Source organism: Hemicordylus capensis, chromosome 5 (assembly GCF_027244095.1).
Source record: "Hemicordylus capensis ecotype Gifberg chromosome 5, rHemCap1.1.pri, whole genome shotgun sequence".
Classification (NCBI taxonomy): domain Eukaryota; kingdom Metazoa; phylum Chordata; class Lepidosauria; order Squamata; family Cordylidae; genus Hemicordylus; species Hemicordylus capensis.
The window spans coordinates 139528161-139545864 of NC_069661.1; the positions used below are offsets into that span (position 1 = coordinate 139528161).

Here is a 17704-nt window from a genome sequence, read left to right on the forward strand (position 1 = left end):
ATCGAAAATCCCCACCAGGTTCACTGCTGAAGATGCATACACCCTAGTGGCATGCACCGTAATGGTCCCTGGCGTGGTTTCCCCTTGTTCAGCATAAGCTAGTTTTATCACCTGAACTATCCATTGGGACAGCCTTTGTCTGGAAGCAGGACGGCCTTTAGACTTTGTACAATATAAATAGTTTCCTTGAAGTACGTATGTGTTTTGTAGCTGCTAAACAGTATAGTAGTGTACCCCGAACATCCAAGGAATGCATGGATCATTCCAGTTGAGTTGATAGATTTTGAAAAAAGGTCATCAGCACTATATCTGCATTAATATGAAATTCTGTTGTCACCTTTGGCCGGAACCGTGGATCTAAGCGCATAATTACCTTATGCGGGAGTATCTGTGTATATGGGCGATCTGCCCGAAGGGCAGCTAGCTCACTGACCCTTCTCGCCATTGTGACAGCGATCAGAAAGGCTGTTTTCAACATCTTTAGTCTGAGAGAAGCAGATGCCACAGGCTCGAATGGCTGCTGATATAAAGCTTGTAGTACTAACGTCAAATCCCACTGTTGCGGCCTTCGCAGCGGTGGAAACAAATTGTTCAGGCCTTTAATGAACATTTTGCATTCTGGATGGGAGAACACTGTGGCTCCATCCCAACCCCCGTGCTCAGAGGAAATCGCTGCTAAATGAACTTTTAATGACGCATTCGCCAGGCCTGTCATTTTCAGTATTGTCATATATAGCAGCATTTGTCTGACTGTTGTTCTCTTTGGGAAGAAACCATGGCATTTTGCGAAGAGCTTAAACCTTTTCCACTTGCTACCATAATTCAGATGCGTAGATGGCTTCCGATTGTTTAATAATATCACCTTCAATAATCTATGCGCCACGCCTTCAATTTCAAGGTTTCCAGGTGTGGGTGCAGCACCACCCCATGCAGCACCACCAACCGGCTCTGTGTCAACAAAGTAGGATGATTCGGAAACCTGTGATAATTCCCCTGCGATAGTCGCAGTATTGCCGGGAACCACTACTGTTTCGGCCACCAAGGTGTTACTAGGATGCCCCTTGTGGCGTCTCGGAGCATTTGCAAGATCACTTGAGTTATCAGTGGATGCGACAGGAACAGGTAGAAGAAGACTCCGGTCCATTTGATCTGAAAAGCATCCCTGAGGGAATTCCTGCCGAGCCCTGCACGCGAGCAATATCTCCGACACTTTCTGTTCGCAGCAGTTGCAAACAGATCGCTATCCGGCCAACCCCAGTCGCTGAACACATCTTTCCGATAGTCCATGTTTAACTCCCACTCGTGTCACTGGTTGTTTAACAACGCCCAACTGAGGCAGTCCGCCTGTACATTGTCTTCTCCTTTTATATGCAATGCTATTGGGGTTATGGCCCGAGCAATGCACCAGACCCAGATTTGCTGACTCAGCATGCATAGGGAGCGTGACACCGTTCCTCCCTGTTTGTTCAGATAAGCTATAGTTGTGGCATTGTCTAGGTGGACCTGCACCACCCTCCCCGCAGTAATGGTAGGAACGCCCGCATTGCCAAAAACACAGCTAGGAGTTCGAGATAATTTATGTGCCTCTTTCGATGGTGGCTGGCCCACTGACCCTGCATCTGATGCTGCTGGCAATGTGCCCCCCAGCCCCATAGGGAGGCGTCTGTTGTCAGCGTCAGTGTGTGGGTCAGTGGGCTGAAAGGCATACCCACCCGTAAATTGCGATACACTGCCCACCAGTCCAACGAGTTCAGCACCTGACAAGGTATTATGAGCATCTTTCACTGACTGTCGCAATTTGGTCTGAAGTTCTTGAGGAACCACAGTTGAAGCGCATGCATGTGAAGCTGAGTGTTGCAGGATGCCATGAGACCCAACAGCCTCTGTATCACCTCTGCTGGCTGTATCAGCTTCCTTCGAAACATATGTACCATGTCCCTGATTTGTACATATCGGGATTTGGGCAGATAGGCCCGCTTTTCCTGCTTATCCAGCTCTGCACCTATGTAACTCACCCTTCTTTGGGAATCCAGCTTGGATTTCTTTAAGTTGACCTTGACGCCCAAATCCTCCAGGAGACAAAGAACAAACTGGATTTGCGAAAGTAACTCTTCTCGCTCGTCGCTGACCAGGAGCCAGTCATCGAAATAGGAATAAACTACTATTTTTTGCGTTCTTTACTATGACCACAGCCATCACCTTGGTGAACACCCGGGGCGTTGCGGATAGCTCGAATGGCAAAACCACATACTGGTATGCTGTATCTCCTATGGTGAATCGCAGGTATTTGTGGTGTTGCTTGCGTATCCCGATATGCAAATATGCATCCTTCAGGTCCAGGGTAACTGCCCATTCCTCCCTTATTAAGAGGTGCAGTATCCCCTGGAGTGTAATCATTCTGAACTTCCTGGTGTGTACACAGCAATTGAGTTCCCTTAAGTCCATAATCGCTCTTATGCCCCCATCCTTTTTGGGGATTTAAAAATATCTGGAATAAAATCCCTTCATCCTGTCCACCCACTTCACTTGTATAATTGCCTGCTTCTCCAGTAACACTTGCACTTCATCTAACAGAACTTGAGTTGGTCTGGTGTACTTCACTCCCTGAAAGGGAGGCAAAGCCTTGAACTCAATTGCGTAACCAGACCGAATAATCTTCTAGACCCATTGATCTGATGTTATGTTGTGCCACACTTGAGCATGGCTTGCCAGCTTGATGGTTATGCTGGCAATCACAAGACCAGTCTTGTGGGTCTTGGGCTCTGAAGCTTGCGTTACTGTATATTGTTGAAGTGGATGGACCTGCACATCAAAGAGACTGTTTCGATCGGTCTTTATTTTGCTTGTGTCCTCTCTGATGCTGAGTATAGGGCTTGTTACGCTAGAAAGGCTTATATTGTCTTCTGTAATCTCACCTGTCCTGTCCGTAAGCCAAGCGACCTTGCTGTCTTCCATACAAGTGGTTACGGGATGCCTGGTTTCCCGTTCCTCTCGCGGCCATGAAAGTATTTGCAGTGAATTTCGATTGTTTCCATGATTGCATGGTTGTATCAGTGGTTTCAGCGAAAAGACCTTTGCCATCAAAAGGCAAGTGTTGCACTCTTTCCTGCATATCCTGCTGCAAATTCATGGAATGCAGCCAAGCATGGTGGCGCAGCGATATAGCCATAGTCATGGCTCTCGATTCTGTCTCCGCTGCATGTTTGAAAGTGCTTAGCAGATGTCTGGTCATCACTGTGGCCTTCTCATAAGTTTGTCTGAAAGCATCCTGAAATTCCGCTGGTAACATTGTTGCGGAATCCTGGAAAATAACTTCCCAAAGGTGTTGCCCATACCGTGCTAGGCATGCCGAATAGTTGGTGATCTTAATAGCCAAACTTGACGTGGCGTAGACTTTATGGCCCAATACATCAAGTTTTCTGCCCTCCTTATCACTAGGTGTAGAATGTAGCTGAGCACCCTTCGAGGAAGCACACTCTACAACTCAGGAGTTTGGCACCGGATGTTTCATGAGGTAGGTGTTTTCCTCCTCCTGTATATGATATAGGCCTTCCAATTTATGTGAAGTTGCCGTAGAAGTTTGCAAGACCTCCCAAGCTGTTTGTGCCACTTTAGTAATCGCTGGCAACATGGGTAGAGACACTGGATAGGAAACCTTTGCCCGTGCCACCATATTATAGACTGGGTCCTTTAAATCCATCTCTGGCTGCTTCAGTTCAAGGCCTAAAGCCTCTGCCATCTCATGTATTTGAATATGGTAGGCCTTTAGCTCTTCTGTTGGTGACACAGAAGTATTCGGTGGCACATCTGTTGGTAGCTCAGGATCCTGGGGCTCTGTGGGAACCGTGGAGGTATTATCATCATCTGTGTCAGAAGTATTGGAGGAATCTGCATCCCCAGAATCAGGTTCTTCAATAGGTACAGCAGGTGTCTTATCAGGTATATTCCTTCCCTGCAGGCTGTCTCTTGTCGCAGTGGGCTGCGGAGTTTGACTTGCCGTAGAAGTTGTTCTGCTGGCCTGAGCAGCCGTTTGGACCAACACTGCGCTCTCCTGGCACAACGGCTGTTGTAGGAGTCCAGCCTCCCGTTGTTGCAGTAGTAGAATGCCTCTGCCATCGCAGGGGGCAGGGAGGTCACAGTCCCTCCATCACTGCCACTCCCCACAGCACCTCCACAATTGCCACTGGTGGGGGAGTTCAGTGCCATGGTAGAGAGCCTGCCGCCACCACCATGGGAGGGCTGCCCATGCCTTCCATATGCCACTGGTCTGTTTAACAACATGCTGAGGTCAAGAGACAGAGCCAGCTGTCACCATGCAGTCTGTCTCATGCATGTTCATCCCCCCCCCCCGCCATGAATTCCTGAAAATGGCTCTTTTTGAATTATTCACCACTGTATGAACCCTGGAACAGAAAAACCAGGGGGCAGCAGCACATGTTCCAATATATAAGGAGTGACATTGTCTCAAGCAAAGGAGTAAGCACTGGGATAACCTGATGTAACCTGCATTAAAACCAACAGGTGTGGGTGAATCCCCTTGCCATTGTCTACAAACCACAATTCCATCCTTAGGCCAACTGTCTGGGAAAAGGGAAGATCAGTGCACTGCAAAACCAGTTACCTGCAATTACAAGAAGAATGCCTTCTTATTGTGCCCATTGATGAGTAAGAAATTGCATACATGCATGGAGTCTTCCTGAATGTAGGTGAGGTGTGGTTAAAAATTTAATCCATAAAAACCCTATGATATCTTCCAGTGATCAAAAGTCTGAGGAAAACTGCCTTTGTAAGTATGAGCTTCTATGGCTAAAAACAGAACTTTTCTCAAAATCTATTTCTGCAAGAGCTTTCAGTGTTGTCATACTGGGCATGGAGAACTTTGAACAATGGTGCTCTGGTTCTTTTAAGCTCAGGTAATGCTTTGAGTGATGACCTGGCTCAAAATATCATACTTTGGATACATTATGTAAAAACCAGCTCCCTTAAGAAGTCCATACTCCTGGGGAAACTTGAAGGAAAGAGAAGAAGAGGATAACCAGCAGCAAGGTGGATGGGCCCCTTGCTGGTACTTAGGATGCCTCTGAGTACCAGTTGCAGGGGAGCAACAGCAGGAGAGAGGGCATGCCCTCAACTCCTGCCGTAGGCTTCCAGTGGCATCTGGTAGGTCACTGTGTGAAACAGGATGCTGGACTAGATGGGCCTTGGGCCTGATCCAGCAAGGCTTTTCTTATGTTCTTATGACCCAAATACGACAGCAAATACACTGAGAGATAGGGGTGTGCACGGTCCGGAGTCCCCCTGGTCCGGCACGGGGGGGACTGTTACTTTAAGCAGGGGGGTGGTAGTACTTACTCCCCCCGCCACTCTTCCCCTTCTGGCGCTGGTCCTTTTTAACATCTTCTTGGGGAGGCATCAGATACAAGCGCGCGCCATGCAGGGCGCATGCGCGCCACTAGCTCTAGTCTCTTTTAAGCCTTAAGGAACGACGACGGGGGCAGGGGTGGCAGGGAGGAACTCTGCCACCCCAAGAAGATGTTTAAAAGGACCAGCGCCAGAGGGAGAAGAGAGGCGGGGGGGGGTAAGTACTACCACCCCCCCGGTTAAAGCTACATGCCCCCGCCCATCCGAACCTCCGGACCGCTGGACTGCCGAACCAGTCCGGAGGTCTGTAACAGTGTGCCCGAACCGAACCATGCACACTACTACTGAGAGACCTTAAAGGCCAGGTTGAAGACAGATCATCCTGGAGAGAATCTATCTATGTGGTCACTAAGAGTCAACACCAACTTGACAGCACTTCATCCATCCATCCATCAATGCTTTGAATGGAGAATCCATCCTAATTGCACAGGAATAGAAGTAGATGACAGCTGCCCTCAATGTGTGCACTGCATGTTTATCTGTGGTCAAGATGCTTACTAAAAGATTGAGGGTATATTAGGGGCAGAGTTGTACATGTGTTACAAGTTTTACACATCAGTTACCAGGCACATGACCATCAGACCATCCAAGGTAAACACAAAGTAAAAAAAAAAAACACTTCATATTAAAAAAGTAGTTCCAAGTAGAACTAACGGAACCTACTTTCCACTTATTTTAACACAGTGACTCATCTAGGATCCCCAGCCCCGGTGTTGTAAATTCGGTTTGTATCTGCCTGTCAGCACATGAGTTACATAGGGGTATTGCCTATACTTTGAGTGGCCATCTTGAACCAACATAGCAGACTGACCAAAAATAAAGTAAGATATCCCTGTCAAGGTCTGCAAATTCAATGTGTTGCGAATCTGGTTAGTATTGGACTGTGAACACAAACGTTATCGTGTATATACGGACATAGTTGTCTCATAAGCCGCCTTCCCCTCAGAAAGAAGGCTAAAAACATGAGGGTATTCTAGGCTGAACCTTATGTTGATTTGTTTAAACTTCAGCTGCTAAATTCTACTTTGGTCCACATTTGAGCAAATATCCTTAGAATCTAAAAAAGCAAAATATTTTGTTATGATGCTGTATGTTCTTGAGGTTTAGCTTCAGTAACTTTCCATAAGTTATATTTTGAAAGATACAAAAACACTAAACTAACTTTATGAGGTGCTACATAGTTCACACCCATACTCACAAAAAGGAAGCTAGCAATTACTACTAAGAATTTGTACAATTCTTAGCACTTGTACAATCATTCAACTTGGCATTTTTAAAGGATGCACTGAAAACAACTCATTTTCAGTTCTGTCACATCCAGTACTATGGTATCTGAACTGGCTTCTTGGCAAAACCTAATCTATGCCTAACAAGTCATTAATTGGTATTATTACACAGTAATATGTTCAGGCATTACGATTTAATTATTTTCTTTGTAACTTTATGAATATCTAGGAAAGTATATCTCAAGTCTTTGATACTGTACTGGTTTTCTTCTCACTTTTTCTGTAATATACATGCTATATTTTTTGCTCTCGTATATAGCTGACTATTATAATTCCTAAAAAATTGTATGTATACAAGAACACTTCTGGATTGTTCATTGTTCTGGGAAACCCCATGAAACAGGACCTTAAAAGGGAAGAGAAAAATCTTTCCTTGGGAAACACTCCCTCACCCGCAACACAATTCTCAACACGTTTACAGAAAACAAAATGCACAATTTCCCATTCCCAAACACAAGTTGCTCTAAGGAGCAATTAGTTTATTATCTATAATCTCAGTGTGTAGACTAAGTGACAAAAACAGTATATACCAAAGCAGGTTCCTGGGAATTTGAAGTATTTATCTCTTTGGCCAGATGTCTGTGAGGCTCCTCACAGTCACAGTGCCTGAATGCTGGCAGCCTGTCACAAGGTTGCTCATCCTTGATAGCACACTCATTATGGCAGACAGGGGTGGATCTCACTAGCAACTTCACAGTGATATCTGTAACAGCTAGCTTGTATCCTGAGCAGCATGGTCTGCCATAAAAATATGCAATGCACCATATTCAAGATGAATAGTTTAAATGCTCTTAATGTATTTCTCCCGCATCATACTAAACTGAACACTCTTAACATTACCATAAGATATAATAGAGTAACAATGGAGCAATGTTGTGGGCATGCAGTAAACTGTCCAGACCACAACGCAGACAGGTTGTAACCACCTCTGACAGACACACACATGACCTAGTCTTATATATTAATTATATTAATAAAAACTCAGCATATCTATATTATCTATATTATATATATATTATTCTCTAAGGCACACCCGTGGCTAATCTCGTGCATGACAGCTCTTGCGAGAGTTTGTGAGCAGAAGCACCTGACTGGGCAGTGGGGATTCTGCTAACTTGGCAAAGAGGCACCTTTTAATGTGGTGATTCTCTTTATTTATCAGGGGGAGAGTAACTGGCTCTATCCACACACACACCCCAGCACAGTACCTCCAGTGACTGTTACTGATGTCTGCCTTATGTTTCTTTTAGATTGTGATCCCTTTGGGGACAGGGATCCATCTTATTTATTTATTATTTCTCTGTGTAAACCGCCCTGAGTCATTTTTGGAAGGGCAGTATAGAAATTGAATTAATGATAGATAAATCAATCAATCAATCAATCAATCAATCAATCAATAATAAGATGAAGAAGAAGCAGAAGCAGCAGCAGATAGGGAGGAGGAGCCTGTTGCACCATGGTGACTGGGCAGGAGGAGGAGCATGTGATGGCTAAGGTCAGTTGGAATTCAACTGTTACTGGTTGGAAGATATTCTTGATTGTAAAGGAGGTGTGTGTGTGTGTGTGTGTATAAAACACAAACACGCAGGGGTCTGTGAAGAGAGGGATTGTGAGGGAGGAAAGAGCCCCTTCAGGAGAAAGAAGCTGTCATGTGAATTAGATCAAGAAACAAGATGAACAAGATTTGTTAACTTGGGAAGGTAGAGAGAAAGAAAGTAAAGAAAGAAGGGAAGGAAAGAAAGACATAGGGGAAGAGCAAGTGGAGGAGGGAGGGAGAGGGATGGGTCCAAGCCTGTCAGCCGACTGAGGGGAACAAGTGACCATGGAGGTGGCAGCAAAGAATGGCCCTGCCAACCAGTGCTGCTCTTTGGGGCTACCAAGGCTATTGGCGGAGGGAGGCAGGCAGGCAAGGGACGTGCCCAGGCCTGTCAGTGGCCTGAGGAGAACAAGCAGCCATGTCTGTGGCGGCAGCGAGGAAGGGTCCATTCAACCGCTGCTGCTGTTCCTGTGGGGAGGAGGGTGGGGAGGTCTCTGGGGATAGGGGGCTGCAGCTTGGCCAATAGGCACCAGCAACACTGAAGCCATGACCAAGAGGATTGAGGGGGATGGAAGCAACAGGATGGAGGAGGAGGAGCAGGAGTACGGCTCAGGTGAGGGTGGAGAGATCTCTAAGGTGAGGGGGGCTGTAGCAGGGGGTGAGGGGAGCAATCAAGTACTAGTGCACAGATGCTCTGCATGGGTTAAGCTAGTTAATATTGTGTCATTAAATGTACACCATATCCTGTATTTTACATGCAGAACGTCGCAGCGTCAATCCCTGGCATCTTCAGGTAGGTTGGGGAGGACTCCGCTGCTGCCAGTTGGTGTAAATATTGAGCCAGTTAGACCAATGGTCTAACTCAGGGTATGCAGCTTCCTATGCTATTCCTATTAACTGCACTTGTTTAAATACTGAATAGGTCAACTGTTTCCTAAGTAATGGCTCAAGCTGACTAATCACCTTTGTGTGCACCCTATAATTCAGATTTATTTGAGGAGTTTTAAACAATAAAATAAATCTTATTTGTTCAACAGGCTCAGTTCCCACTTCAGACTACTGAATCCATCTTAAATGTCAAAGAACAGTGTTTCCAAGTCATCGTTCTTTAGGATTGTTTGTACCTGTACCTTTTGCAGGAAGAGATTTAATAGTCTAATTTACTGCTTTGGTCCCTCATGGCTACCTGCAATGGAACATATTTTGTCAGGTAACTCCGAATTCCAAGGAGCACAAAGGACATGCTTCAGACCCTTGTAGCTCCCAACGTGTGCGGTTTCCTCACACAGAGAAAGGCCTGGAGTGGAGCCTGGTGGCACTCAGCCAACACAAACAAGGGTCAGTCTAAACACAGCACAGCACAAACACCACATTCTGACACTTATTTGCTACTGGGGAGTACCTTTCAAGCACCAAAGTCTTTTAAGTGAGTTTGATATACACAAAATCAGCAGGAATGGCATGTATATTGCGATCAGGGGTGCAACTACAAAGAGTAATTAAATGAAAGATAGGCAGACAGCATGGCCCTCAGAACCAACACTCCAAAGGCCAGACCTATTAATCCACACTGAGACTCTTAAATAGGTAGGCCAGTTGCCAAAGGACTCCAGCACCCACAGATCCCACTGGGATCACTATGGAGGTGAAATGGCTCAGAATAGCAACTTACCTTTTATAGTACTTAAAATATGCTTGTCTGCAGTGACACCCCATGATAAATCTCAGAGAGAACCTTATCAGAACAGACAAACTCTGTTGCAAAACTGTACAGAAACTATTGTTTAGTTCTAGGAATCACTTAGCCACAGCCAAAAGAAATTGATCAGGTAATCTGCATGTTTGTTTACTGATCTGAAAATACTGCAAACATGTATGCAGTATGGAAACATGCAGAAATTCCATTTGTGTACCTCTTAAACAGCTTTGGCATGAAATAAAGAATTCTAAAAGACACAATTCCTTTTTACAATATATTTTGACAGCATTTTTCAATTCAAGGCAATGCTTAAATTACAGTAGGAGAAGTGTCCACCCCTTGCCTTTTGGCATGTTTATCTTAACTGTTTTTAGATGACTACTGAAGAGCCATGGCTTATATTAAGCCTAGAGCACTCAAGGAGTAGGGTTTGTGGATTTCATTAAGGATGCTTCCAGTTTTCCCTCTATAATTCAAGTGCTGATATATGGTGTTTTGACACAGTTGCCCAAATACTAAGCTGTGCTTCAAGTTTGCCTGTGCTATGAATTCAGGCTGCAGCTAGATATTCACCAGAGACAGGGCTGGGGACCAGAGCAGCAGCCTTGCATCTTGTTATTTCTGGTAACATCTGGATACAAGTATGACATGGTGGCATCACACTCTGAGATTCCCCAGTTCCTGAAATGGCAGCCAATGAAGAGGATCTGAGCTGCAGAACTCTGAACATGGTGATGATGTCATGGCACACATTTTGTATTACTACTGCATGCTATGAGAGAGGAGGGGCTATTTCCAGCAGCAGCCCCATGACTGCTGTCATGTTTAGTTCCAGGCACACTTGCTGGCCTTAAGCAAGCTGATCTCAGCCACTTCAGAGATGCAACATGGGGGTAACAACACTGACCTAGGCTACAGGGCTGCTGTAAAGTTAACTGTATGTGAAGCATTCAAGAAGTGCTAAATAAGTGCTTAATAAAAATAGAACAGAATAGAATAGGAATAGAATCATAGAAATTTGGCTCTCTTGATGATAATAAGTATATATAAACTTTGATTGAATGTTGACTCATCTTTTTGGAATTGAAGCCTTAATGGGTGACTTAAGTCCATTTATTCACTTCCCCTCAAATTCAAATCAAATCACTCTCACTCATTCATAGATAGATAGATAGATAGATAGATATCAATATGAATGAGTGAGAGTGATTTGATTTGAATTTGCATATATAATATATATATGAATGAGAAGGAGAGCGAGTGCAACTAAAGAAGGCAGAATCTGAAACATCTTTCATGTTATATTTCTGTTTGTTAATAAAAAGGAGTTGTATAAATGTATTGTTGATTAACAGCATCCTTCTGGGATCTAGAAAATACATGTATGGAGTTCTGTTTGCAGCTTTAAAAATTCTGTGTGTATGCACAAAAATGATAAAGCAGTGACAAAGCTGAAAAAAGTCACAACAAAAATATAAACATTGTATTATAAAGATTTTCTCTGCAAATATCTGGTTCCCATACTGTGTGTGATTTAAATGGTGAACCACAAAGTTAAAGGCTCAGCACCACCAGAAACATGCCTAGTTCAAACTAACATCTTTCTATTGGGCACAATTGAGCAAACTGAGTCTCAGCTTAGGAGAGCATTGCAGTTTTTCATCTAGTATGAGACATTCTTTAGGCCTTGGAAGTTAAGCCTAGAGTGTATGGAAAGGATCACTTATGAGAGTTGCCGACCTATTTGCTTTGTAAACATCTTGATGCTATTTGTGTCTGCCATTTTAGGTGGCATTCATCTGCAAGGACTTGTGGATGGATAGTTAGATGGCCTTTTGGTATTTCCAGATATTCAATTCTATTATTTGGTTCAGATGTTCTTTCCAATGCATAGATGGGAATTCTTATCTCTTTCAATTACTAAGAAGGAAAGGAGGCTCCCACCCATCTACTTTCCAAACAGTCAGCAGATCAGAAGAGCTTTGGGAACTGACTGGTTTATTGCCCCATGATGCACATGCATGTGTGAACTAGGTGTCAACTTTGAATTTGGAATAAAGTGTTGCACCAACTCACTTTAATTTCATCTTCAAAATATAGTGGCTGAAATCCAGAGCAAGAAGTGCCAGTGCAGCAAGAGAAGGAGACTACAGCACTTCCAGACTAACTGCACTGGGCAAGGAGCAATAATTGATTATCTCCCCTTCCTCAGGAAAACCTCTGTACCACCCACATATATATCCTTTATGCAGCCCTCAGGAACATATTATCAGAAGGCTTCCTGGGGAAGGGGAGTGCATCAAAAATCACTCCTCCAGTGCAGTTAGTCTGGAAGTGTTTTGTCTGCTTTCCCTTGCTGCACCAGCGCTTCCTTGCCCTGGATGTCAGATATTAACTGTAATAAAAATCTAGTCTTTAAGTTTCTCCTTTATCTCAAGTTATGCTTCAGAGGCCTGGAATAGTATTAATTATTAACCGGGGCTCTCTCATCTTGTTGTTGTTAAACATTTGGAGAAGGATAATGGATGATTCAATAAACAGAAGCACAATTATGCACACATGCATCTATGCTGGCAAAATTGTCCTCAGAATTGTAATTAGCATGATAGTCTACTGCAAAGGGTCAGATATCTTGGCCAGTAAAACCTGTGCTTAGGGCAATAGGTGTAACTGAGATGAGGACATGGCTAAGTGAGGAGTGACTTCACTTGGAACTAGTTGTCATAATAGATGAGAAAAGAGATCTTACCATTTGCTTACATTCTAGCTGGACATGGGGCAGAAAGCCAATTGATATTTGTCATATTATATTACTTTGCTACTAACAAGAGGTCACACATGCTGACAAATTCGGCTTATTACAAGCAAACCATGTATCAATGGGAGGCAAAGTTATTAAGTCCTTGTAATGATGTATCACATACTATGTTTGCTCCTCACTCTGTGGGAGGGCAGAAGGGTTAAAAACAAAACCATCAGTTGAATTGTAAAAATATTATGCATAATATAAACTGACCTTCTTTATGTTTCTGTTTAAATCAACCAAGCTGAGCAGAAAAATGTGGTCCTTAGCGCCGAGAAGCAGCCGCCCCCTCTCTTCATCCAGCAGCAGGGTTCGAAAATCCAGGCCCTCTGCTGAGCCCAGGAATGGAACACAGCTGTTGGAAAGCAGCAAGTCTGTGAGAGAATGAAGAAAATCTTTATAATCAAATATGTAAACACATGGCTCATGGGTGTCTTCTGTAAATATATGCACCCAGCATGATATTAGCTGGTTAGGGTAACTAGCAAAGAGCATGTAGTATGCTTTGCAGAAATTAACTACATTTCTTTCTAGAGCATGGGGGTGAGCATAGTGCAGTTTCTACAAAGTTAATAGACATAGTTTGTTCCACAGAGGTTTTATGTGCTGAAATGCTCAAGAGTTTGGAGCACCTTCCTTAAAAGGAAAAGCTAAAAAATGAAGGGATATTTAGCTTAGAGAGAAAAGAAGATGAGGATCAGGATGGTATACAAAAGTATGTCCATATCACTGCATATAATTGAATGGGTAAAGATTCTTCTCCCCCACCCCCACTCCCACCATCAGAACTTGAAGTCCGCCAAGATAATTGATTGACAATAGACTGGCAAAAATGGAAATGATTACCATACAAATGTGATGTTCTTGCTTAGTAGAGAGCATCTAAAATCAAGATTAGGCAAATTTAATATCTATTAGCAAGATGGAGCATCAGGGTGTAGTGATTAAACCGTTGGGGCTAGAAGTGGATATATACAGTTGGGAGACCTAGTCAGCCACCAAGCTCACTGGGGAACCTTAGGCCAGTCACTATCTCTAAGCCTGCCTTCACAGGACTACTATGACGTTAAAACAGAGTGGGGGAGAAGTAGTATCTACTCTGCCCGACTCTCTGCTCTCCCTCCCCTCTCCATATATATATATATATATATATAGAGAGAGAGAGAGAGAGAGAGAGAGAGAGAGAGAGAGAGAGAGAGAGAGAGAGAGGAAACGTCTATGTTTTAAGGCAGTATTCTTCCAAAAGGACAAAATTAGGTTGTCTTACTCAGGCCCTGCTCATGAGGAAGCTTTCCAAAGGAATCTGGTTGACTGCTGTTAAAAACAGAACACTGGAGTATTTAGCTTTCTTGGATCCAGCAAGGCCATCCTCATATGCTTTTGTACGGCAAAGTCTCCAATTAAAATAGTTTATTGATTAGCATTTATATATGGGAAGAGAGCTGGTCTTGTGGTAGCAAGCATGACTTGTCCCCTTAAGCTAAGCAGAATCCGCCCTGGTTGCATATAAAAGGGAGACTAGAAGTGTGAGCGCTGTAAGATATTCCCCCTAGGGGATGGAGCCGCTCTGGGAAGAGCATCTAGGCTCCAAGTTCCTTCCCTGGGTTCTCCAAGATAGGGCTGAGAGAGATTCCTGCCTGCAACATTGAAGAAGCCGCTGCCAGTCTGTGTAGACAATACTGAGCAAGATGGACCTATGGTCTGACTCAGCATATGGCAGCTTCCTATGTTCCTGTGTACCACTTTTCAGGCAAACCACCCAAAGCAGTTTACATAAAACCTCCAATAAAGAACTATACATCGAGCAACATGTTGAGACGTTTACATGCCTGGCTCTTTAGGCTCACTTCTTTCTTCTCTCCTCCCCTCAGATCAAAATGGTCCCTGGTTGCTCTGTGGTGGCAGTTGGGGAGGGAGGAGCCACCGCCACTGGAACATGGGACCTGGATGGTGGCAGCTCTCCAGTTTTTGTCTCTCTCTCCTCCCTTCCCCACAGAGCAAGATGGTAGCTTTGTGGTAGCAGTTGTGGAGGGTGGGGCCACCTCAGCTGGAACACTGGAGATGTATGGTGGCCCAGTCAGTTACACATCATTCCTAGAGTACTTTGCACAACCTTTACCTTGCCCATTCTCCTTACACTCATATAATACAAGTCACTGCAGGTACATTCACACCAGCAGCTGTGGACTGGTGATTTGAACAATAAAAGATAAGAGAAAGAACTACAGTGCCACTGCACCAACTTCTGTAGCCAGGCAAAGATATCTTGCTCAAGAAAGTTGCTGCCACAGTTTTGGACTAATTTCCTCCTTGAACATTACGCGTACATAAAGGAGACCACTCATGTGAGTCACCAAAGATCCTCATAAGCAGCAGAGAGGGGTGCGCACCATTGTGGGTGGGGTGGGGGGGACCAGATTCGTATCTGGAATCAGAGACGTCAGTTTGGATCCTTCGGAATGCTCCAGAAATCTATGGGGAAAGAAAGAAAAATGCCAAAAACACAAACAAAACCCCCAGCTAGACTGGGAACCAGTGTTCCTTCTAATTGTTATGAGTGAGAGGAAAGAGCGGAAAGAGTGAGCGGAAAGAGTTTTGTTCTGGGTGGCAGTATAAAGGCAGCGTATGCACGTAACTCTCTCTGACACACACACACATCCACAAACACGAAAATAATTACTGCACCATGCATAGCATGGTTTGCAAAAAATTTTGGGCTGCCAGGGCACGTTGAACCTGTGCCTAGCAAAGGTGAGACTGCAGCACGTATGTGTGAGATTCCTCTCTAGCTGTTCACAGAAGATCTTTTGAGCCAGAAACAGAGCAATGGACATTGGCTACATCTTTCATAACAGAAGCACAGTGTGAATAACAGTATTTGGCAACCTTTCCAGCACCAAAAATACTAAACTATACAAGTTGGGGTGAGGAATTAATGGCTATCACACAATATATGAAGGAAGAGAGAGGCAAAGGGGAATTAGGGAAAGGAGAAAGAGAGAGAGAGAGAGAGAGAGAGAGAGAGAGAGAGAGAGAGTTTGTGTGTGTGTGTGAGAGAGAAGGAACAAACAAGTGAAAGGGAAGAGAAGAGGGGCTGTGGAAGCATAGGAGGCAAAAGGGAGATGGGGAAAGGAGATGGAGGGGGAGGGGGGAAGGAACACATATATGTTGGTATAAGCCCATCAGCTTAGATAGCACTAGGTTTTTTTTCAGCATGCTTCTTTATTAACAATGTTTTGTGATGTTACAAATGGCTGGGAAACGGATCATTTTGTTTAAAACAGACTGCTTGCATATGCTCAAGGCCACGGTCAATCAATCAATCAGCTTTATTACAGTCAAAGACCAGCATAGGTAAATACATACATGATACATACATATCAGTGAATATAAAAATGTCTAATAAGTATAAAATATTTAAAATAAGTTATAAGATATACTAAAGGGTAAAAGCAGGATAGCTAAAAAATAAGGGAAGACTGCTGATAAGACTAATAAAACTGATAAAACAACTAACTGATATAAGCAATTTAGTGCAATCTGTATATAAAATTGGTCTATAGGGAGATACCACTCAAACGGAATGACTAGTAAAGAAGAGGTAAAACAGTTAAATATATAACTATAGGTTAAAAGTAACTAAGACAGTAAAAGTATGTTAGAAAACATGTTGGAATAAATTGCTCAGTAGTTAAAACCATGGGTTATGGGCTGGCAGTCAGGGTCCGGCGGATCTTGTACGCTGCCGCGCAGAACCTAACAACATTATACATGATGGTTCGCTTTTCATATGACAAGGCCATGGTTCTTACGTTGTTGTTTTTTAAAAAAATGTTTTCTCCAGTTAGGAGTAGCTCTGCACATGCTCAAAAGCACTCTCCACCCAAGGTTATTTTTAAGGCGACAGACTGAAAACACAGGAAGAGGGAGCAGAGTCTGTATTCTGTATGTCCTGGGGCAGAAACTGACAGTGACAGAAAAATTCAGAGGAAAGGCTCTTTTGAGCCTTCCTCCTTCCCCTAACACCCAAGGTCACAGCAGCCACCTCTAGTCTCCCCACTCCTCAGACCAGCCAGGCCAAGGGTGGAGTCCTTACCAGAGCATGCACCATCCCCATAGCCCTGCAGCTCTGCAAAATGAGATGGATGGGCAGAAAGAGGCTTAGTCACTACTCACTAGCCCCAATTCACACGCATATATTATTGGAAGTTACGTTGGAACAGAAAAGGTGCCCATCATTGCACCTGGCGTTCTGTCTTCCTCACAGAAACAGAAAAAGTCTAGAGTCAAATTATCTGCAGGCATTAATGATGCCCAGGAGGTGTAAATAATGCCTTCAGATAATTTGACTCTAGACTTTTTCTGTTTCTACGAAGAGGACAGAGTGAGGGGTGCAACAGTGGGCAGGATAGGCAGAGACTGAGGTGGCAGAGGGGGTGAGAGGGAGAAGCAACTGGAGCCAGGCAAGGACCGGACTCTGGAGTCTTAGGAGATGGGGGGAAGGCGTCACAGAGAGAGCAGCAGCCGCAGAAGAAGCGGCACCTTCTGGGAGGGCCAGGGCAAGTGAACGGCTCTGAAAGATCACTGTGCAGGGGACTTGGAGAATGTGCATGTGCACGGAGACATGCACTTTAGAGGGAACGGTGCTGGGAACTCTCAAAGATGGCACACATGAGGATAAGCATGGTTTGACTCTCTATATTTAATTAGAAGTTAATGCAACCATCCTTTCATTTTTTTTTTTTAAGTAACCAAGAAATTATACTCACAGAGAATGCAGAAGAAAAAAGTTATTTTATATCCAAGAATTCCCCGTAGCACAAAGTCATGTAACACCAGAGAATCCAGAGGTGTCTTTTCCCCCCTCAGCCGTGATCAGGGGGGAAAAACAAGCAGATTCCCATTGCCATTTGGAGCTCCAAAATGCTCAGATATTTTTCTGAATGGGATTGGAGAAC

General features: G+C 44.1%; 1 protein-coding gene across 7 annotated transcripts in view; it reads right to left on the reverse strand.

The window, feature by feature from the left end:
- SEMA3D (semaphorin 3D) overlaps nucleotides 1-17704 on the reverse strand; it is a 413180-nt gene that overhangs the window by 223776 nt on the left and 171700 nt on the right. For all 7 annotated transcript variants that reach the window (XM_053254951.1, XM_053254948.1, XM_053254950.1 and 4 more), the window contains exon 3: nucleotides 12960-13120. In XM_053254951.1, coding sequence (XP_053110926.1) covers nucleotides 12960-13120 — 161 coding nt within the window. The remainder of the gene's footprint in view (nucleotides 1-12959; nucleotides 13121-17704) is intronic.